We start from the raw sequence: 6,913 nt of genomic DNA on the forward strand, positions 1-6,913 counted from the left end.
GAAGTGCCATTTCTTTAAAAGGCAGCTGAAGTTTTTAGGTCACAACATCTCTGAAGAAGGTGTAAAGTTAGACCCGGAGAAAACAAAGGCGGTGGCAGATTATCCTCCTCCACAAGACTTAAAATCTCTCTAACGTTTTCTGGGTCCCGCCGGCTGGTATCACAAGTTCATTCCCCATTTTGCAGATATAACAGCTCCATTAAATAATTTAAAAAGAAAGGGAGTAAAATGGGATTGGACCGAAGAGTGCTAGAACAGCATGGATGTCATCAAACATGCACTTCAGAACCCACCAGTACTAATACAACCAAACCTAAATCTGTGAAGTGGGCCTGGGAGCCATCCTCACCCAAACCGCAGCTGAAGGAGAACGAGTAGTAGCTTACGCCTTGAGAATGTTGAGAGGAGCTGAGCAGAATTACTCCACGTCTGAAAAGGAGTGTTTGGCCATGGTCTGGGCAGTGGAAAAATGGAGGCAATACCTAGAAGGCCGGGCATTCGAGGTCTTTACCGACCATGTCGCCCTGTCATGGGCCTACAACTGCCCTAAAACCAGCTCTCGCCTCACCCGATGGACGTTAAGACTACAGCAGTTCGTTTTTACTGTTCACCATAGAAAAGGATGTTTAAATCTGGGTCCGGATGCCCTATCCCGAGCGCCCCCACCGCTAAAAGTATGCGCCATACCATGTCTAGCCATCACAACCACTAAATGTTCCTCTGACTTACTCAGCGACCTATGTGAGATAACCCAAGCCCAACAGAAGTACCCTACTATCTTAAAGCTGCTCTCTAAAGACCATCCAAGAAACACACAAGATGAGAGGGTCATCTTCGAACATCGCCAAGGGGCGTTATATCGCGGGGTACCAGTAAGACACGGAGAGAAAGTTCAGCTAGTTGTCCCCCAGTCATTAATAAAGAACTTTCTACACTACTATCATGACAATCCCTTGGGAGGACACCTGGGGCAACTTAAAACCTGCTGAGGTTACTAGATGTGGCATGGGGGCCGACTTTGCGGAAAGACGTCTGGCACTATGTGAGAACATGCAAGGAAATGAAAAAAATTAACTGAAAACACAACATAAACAGAGCTCTGCCGTCTACGCGAGAACAGACGGGGCTCTGAAAACTAAAGATCCTCTCGGGCCCTACGCTCTTACCAAAGATTTAAAAGGGAGTGTTTCTTAATTTGTGCTTTGCACTATAACTAAGGCCTTGTTCACATTGGCGTTAAGTTTTTGGATAAACGAACATGCTTAGACGTTCATGTTTTGTTTTGTAGTGGCGCTTGATTGACTTCTACACCGGCGTTCGTTTGTCTCTGTCTATTGTCAGCCGGCAGCCCAAATTGTAGTTTTTGTGTTAACCTGTGGAGGCAGTGTCGGGAACTGGATATGAAAGCCCGCTGCTACCGGGTTCACTCTCTGACTGCACAACGGCGGATTAAAGGAAGTTTTTTTTTTGTGGTTTATGAAGAAATGCGAACATTTCAGCGTAATTTTTTTAACAATTATAATTTTTTTTATTTAGCCCTTTTTCCCATTTCTCTATGTATAGCATGTAGGATCATGGGATATATCCGGTCCTCCGAAGCATAAAATGAATGCGAAGAAAACGAACTAGAAGCGGTTTCCTTGCCTTCGTTGGGTTTTGAATGCCAGGAAAAAGCTGCATGCAACGTTTTTTTATGCCGTATAAACGCGCAGACAGACAAACGCACGTCACTAAAGCCTGTGTGAACACTCTCATTGACTCCTATGTGTAGAAAACACTCACCGCTTGATCCGCGCTCACCGGACGCTACGAATGTAAGAAAAACGCTTGATTATAACGCCCGTGTGAACAAGGCCTAAGAGCACATGCTGAACTGAAGCATGTTGCTCTCTCTTTTTCTCTCTTTCTCTCTCATGCCAGCATTTTAGACAGGGAGACAGAGGCTGGGTCTTTGCCTCTCTCCCTTTCTTAAGCGCGCTCGTCTGTCTGTCTGTCTTTCTTTGGTGCTGATACCTTGCCAGTGCTACCTAAATGATCATATGAAGTGCGGAGGTATCAGGACCCTTTAATAAATACGACGCCAGGTGTGGGCGTTCAGACTGATTGCCTTATTATGGTGTTGCCTGGCAACCGCATGTCTACTTGGCCACGCCTCAGCCTGTTCAGAACCCTGCGGGGTAGCAGCCTGCAGATTTGCCCGTTTTAAACAGTGAAGAGTATTTCAGAATGCACGGTTCTGCTCCTTTGTGAAACCCACATTGTTACGGCAAAAAAAATTTAAACTCAAAATAAACTGCAGTGTACATGAGAACAAACAGGGCTCTGGAAACTAAAAAAAAACTTAAGATGCTTTTGGGGCATTCGCCCTTACAGAGGATTTATAAAAAAGAGTTTGTGTTTTCTGTATGGCAAACCGATGAGTGTTGCTCTCTCTCACTCTTTTGCTTGCCGCGTCTTAGGGAGACAGAAGCTGGGTCTTTGCCTTTGTCATTTTCTGTGCGATTTGTCTTGTCTTTCTTTGTCTTTGGCCCTAAAACCTTACCAGTGCTACCTAAATGATCACACGAAGTGCAGCGGTATTAGGACCCTTAAATAAACACGCCGCCAGGTGTGCCGCGTTCAGACGGCACCGGCTCTGCCTGTTCGAAACCTGTGGATCTGCCCATTCCAAACAATTATGCGTGGTTCTGCCCCTCGCGAGACCCATGTCGGTACATTCATAATACAAAATTCCACAGATTAACAGATTAAATTCATATGCCACGGTACTAATTACATGTTTTTTGCATATTTGTGATTGTTAAATGATCGTTTGGTTTGGAGGTGAAGGTTCAGGTTTACAATTATTATTAACATTTCAATTACAAGTTTTATCAGTCTCCTACATTTTCGGATTTAAATTCTTTGACGTCATGATACAGATACTACAGCTTACAGCCTTGGCACCATGAATATTAAATATTTAAAAAGTCCAACTTTATAGTTAAGATATACTTTATTTGAGAAATTAATTCCAGTAGTGATTACATCCCATATTCAGTTAAAGACAAATCAAGAGATGTATCATCGGAGGTATAGAGACCAAAAACCCTGATTTTACATTTTTTGTAGGAAATTATAAAACATAGATTTTTTTTTGTTAAATAAATAACAATAAAGAACCATTCAAATGCATTAAATGAATTGCATAGTTTTCCTGACTCATTAATATTTTCATGATCACTTTTTTAATGGCCTTAATGTGTATACAGTATGGTGTAGGTTTGGTCACATAAAATTATTTAAACTGTAATTTAAAATTACAATTACAAAGAATTCACCTTGATTCCAAAAAAAAAGAGAACAACAAAATATTATTAAAGAAAATATAGTGGTGGGGCGAAAAAGAGTTTTTCCCCCTACTGATATATATATATATATATATATATATATATATTTTGCATGTTTGTCCACTTTAATGTTTCAGATCATTAAGTACAGTTTTTTTATTATTAAGTAAAAAAAACTAAATCCCAAAACTGCCCTTTGTGGAAAAGTGTTTGCCCATCCCCAACTCCCCCCCGGCTAAAACTTACCATATAAACAATTAACATATTGTAATATCAATTTCTCTAGCCACACCCAGGCCTGATTTCTGCAACACCTGTTCACAATCAAGAAATCACTTAAATAAAGCCTGTCTGACAAAGTGAAGTAGACCAAAAGATTCTCAAAAGCTAGTCATCATACAAAGATCAAAAGAAATAAAAAAAATATATATTAATAAACTCGAAAAAAATTGAGTCTGGAAAAGGTTATCAAGACATTTCTAAAGCTTTGGAACTGAAGCGAACCACAGTGAGAGACATTATCTACAAATGGCAAAAACATGGAACAGTGGAGAACCTTCCCAGCAGTGACCGGCCGACCATAATACCCCAAGAGCGCAGCAACTACTTGCAGTGACAAAAGACCCCATAACAACATCCAAAGGACTGCAGGCCTCACTTGCCTCAGTTAAGGTGACTTCACCATAAGTAAGAGACTGGGCAAAAATAGTTTGGATGGCAGAGTTCCAAGATGAAAACCACCGCTGAACAAAAAGAACATAAAGTCTCACCTCAGTTTTGCCAGAAAATATCTTGATGATCCCCAAGACTTTTGGAAAAATACTCTGGACTGACGAGACAAAAGTGGAACTTTTTGTGTCCCATTATGTGTGGCGTAAAAGTAACACCGCATTTCAGAAAAAGAACAGCATACTGTACCAACAGTAAAATATGGTGGTGGTAGTGTGATGCTCAGGGGCTGTTTTGCTGCTTAAAGACCTGGAAGACTTGCTATGATAAATGAAACCATGAATTCTGCTTTGTTCCAAAATATCCTGAAGGAGAATGTTCGGCCATCTGTTTGTGACTTCAAACTGAAGCGAACTTGGGTTCTGCAGCTGGACACTCATCCAAAGCACACCAGCAAGTCCACTTCTGAAGGCTGAAGAAAAACAAGACTTTGGAGAGGCCTAGTCAAAGTCCTGACCTGAATCTAATTGAGACGCTGTGGCATGATCTTAAAAAGGCGGTCCTTGCTCGAAAATACTCCACTGTGGCTAAATTACAAAAATCTGCAAAGATAAGTGGGCCTACATTCCTCCACAGCGCTGTAGCAGACTCATTGTAAATTATCAAAAACGCATAATTGCATTTGTTGCTGCTAAGGGTGGCCCAACCAGTTATTAGATTAAGGGGGCAAACACTTTTTCACACAGGGCTATGTAGTTTTGAATTATGTTCTTCTTTAATGATAAAAACCTTCATTTAAAACTGCATGATGTGTTTACTTTGTGTTATCTTTGACTAATATTTACATTTGTTTGATGATCTGAAACATTAAAGAGGGACAATCATGCAAGAAAAAAAAGAAGTCAGTAGGGGGCAAACACTTTTTCACACCACTGTATCACAGTGAGTATCATCTGAATGAGTAACATAATGATTATAAAAAAGTCAAGGAGTATGTTTGCCACACAGGTTACATAAATAGGATTAAAGTTTTGGATGAACAGAATATATTATTTTAAAATCTATATGAAAAAAAAAAAAAGATTTGCATCCGCTGATGTTGTGCAAATAATGAACGCCACAGATTGTCTTCAGCCTTCAGGGATCAACAGATACAGTAAATTATATTATAAATTTGTTGATAAAATATACAGTAGATCAAAGATTTTTTATTAAATTACAATCAAGTGCTGCAAACACACACTGACTAACCTTAATAGTTAGAGCAGATGAAGTTGAGTGTGTTGCTCTGAGGCAGGCTGATCCACTGCTGATCTCCTCCAGACTGAACTGCTCCGGTTCTCTCCTCATCCCTGCAGTCTTCAAACCCTGTCCCGTTCCCCGGGGCCCAGTCCTGGAAGCAGATCGTCTCTCCAGTCACCCAGTACCAGAAGCCCAGAGTGCAGGTGTGACGCAGGCCGAGCCACACGTGTTCAGTGGAGGCGTTTCGAGCCACTTCCTTCACCCAGAGCTGCATCTCCTGAGTGAGCACTGAGACCAGGTCATAATGATTGTTCCTGCAGTATCTCAGAGCTTCTTTCCAGGTCAGATTCTGCTTGATCAATACAAGTTTATCTGAAAATAGATGGACATATGTTTTAGTAGACACATGTATTCCAACATCTTTAGAATGTATAATATAATAATATACTGTACAATGTTTAAAACAGTTTAACTAACTCAAAAACACAAAACTTAGGTAAAAGGGTGTCAATTAAACTTAAGAAACTAAACTAAATATACATGTTGAATAAGTGTAGTGTAACTCACTCTCATGGCAGATGAACGGAAGGTTTTCTGTACAGTTCATGTCACTCCAGTAGAGTTGATCAGACACATTCATTGCAGTACATTTCAAATCTTTACTGGGTTTGTTAAAGCTCCAGTATCTGAATGAGGAATTACTCTGATCTGACCACTTCCAGGAGTCATTAAACAGACCAATCCAAACATATTCATTAGAGAAATTCTGCCTCACATTCTTGATCTCCTCATTCTCAGTTTGGTTCCTCACACTGACCAGGTCGATGTAGTTCTTTCTGCAGTAGGTCTGAGCATCACGCCAGGTCTTCATCTCATTAATCAATGTGTATCTACTATTGATTGCTTTATTTTATAAGAAAAAAAACTTGTCTAAATTAGATGTCGGCCATTTTCCAAACAAAAGCTTGATAAAAAAGATCAAAGACCACAAATAATACACAAAACTCACCCAAGTACTTTTTCTGAATCTAAAGCTTTTTATTTTTTTTGCCTTTTGTTTAACATCATCTTGCAAGTTCTTACCTTCATAACACACAAAATTTTGTGATTTGTCACACTTGTCATCATGCCATGACCCATCCTTCTTCATCCCAACACAGTACTCATTGTTTCCTTGGTTGTCTGGTTGACCACTACTCCAGTTTCTGTAAGTGTCTCCATCTCTGTAGAAAGTTTGGTCTGCCAGAGACCACTGCCATCTCCCAGTGTCTCCTCTCTGTAGACCGATCCAAGCTTGGTTTACAGTTTCCATCTTCAGTGTGTTATTCAGCTTCATCATCTCTTCCATGTTGTTGATGGAGGCGAGATCAGTGTATTTCTGTCTGCAGTAAGTCTGAGCTTCACTCCAGGTTTTATTCTCATTCACAAAGTGATAGCGATGAGGAATATATGTCTCTGTACCACATGCTGCAGTGTGAAAATACAGTAATACAATAATAATATCAATAAATAAATATTGATGCTGTCCCAGAAAACAACAAAAGTCATAAATATAGATCTAGCTTAACTTAAATTAACACACACATATAACGTTAATTACCAACACATAACTTATAGTACACACAACACTGACCTGAGGAGAACAGGAAAACCAAAACCCATTTATGACTCAT

General features: G+C 40.1%; 1 protein-coding gene across 1 annotated transcript; it reads right to left on the bottom strand.

Annotated features, from left to right (window-relative positions):
• Window positions 1–5,250: 5,250 nt before the first annotated feature.
• LOC128506352 (macrophage mannose receptor 1-like) lies at window positions 5,251–6,913 on the bottom strand. Its single transcript, XM_053476772.1, has 4 exons — window positions 6,874–6,913; window positions 6,324–6,707; window positions 5,808–6,143; window positions 5,251–5,612 (listed from the first exon to the last, which is right to left on the bottom strand). The coding sequence occupies exons 1-4, from the start codon at window positions 6,911–6,913 to the stop codon at window positions 5,251–5,253; spliced, it is 1,122 nt and encodes a 373-aa protein (XP_053332747.1).

Source organism: Clarias gariepinus, chromosome 18 (assembly GCF_024256425.1).
Source record: "Clarias gariepinus isolate MV-2021 ecotype Netherlands chromosome 18, CGAR_prim_01v2, whole genome shotgun sequence".
In the NCBI taxonomy this organism is placed as follows: domain Eukaryota; kingdom Metazoa; phylum Chordata; class Actinopteri; order Siluriformes; family Clariidae; genus Clarias; species Clarias gariepinus.

What these genes read in the sequence shown, in the direction of transcription:
- LOC128506352 (XM_053476772.1), bottom strand. Translation starts at nt 6,913, where the DNA reads ATGAGTCATAAATGGGTTTTGGTTTTCCTGTTCTCCTCAG. An exon ending in GGTTTTCCTGTTCTCCTCAG is followed by an intron (nt 6,708 to 6,873) that starts GTCAGTGTTGTG and finishes TTCACACTGCAG; the next exon opens with CATGTGGTACAGAGACATAT. An exon ending in TCCGTTCATCTGCCATGAGA is followed by an intron (nt 5,613 to 5,807) that starts GTGAGTTACACT and finishes ATCTATTTTCAG; the next exon opens with ATAAACTTGTATTGATCAAG.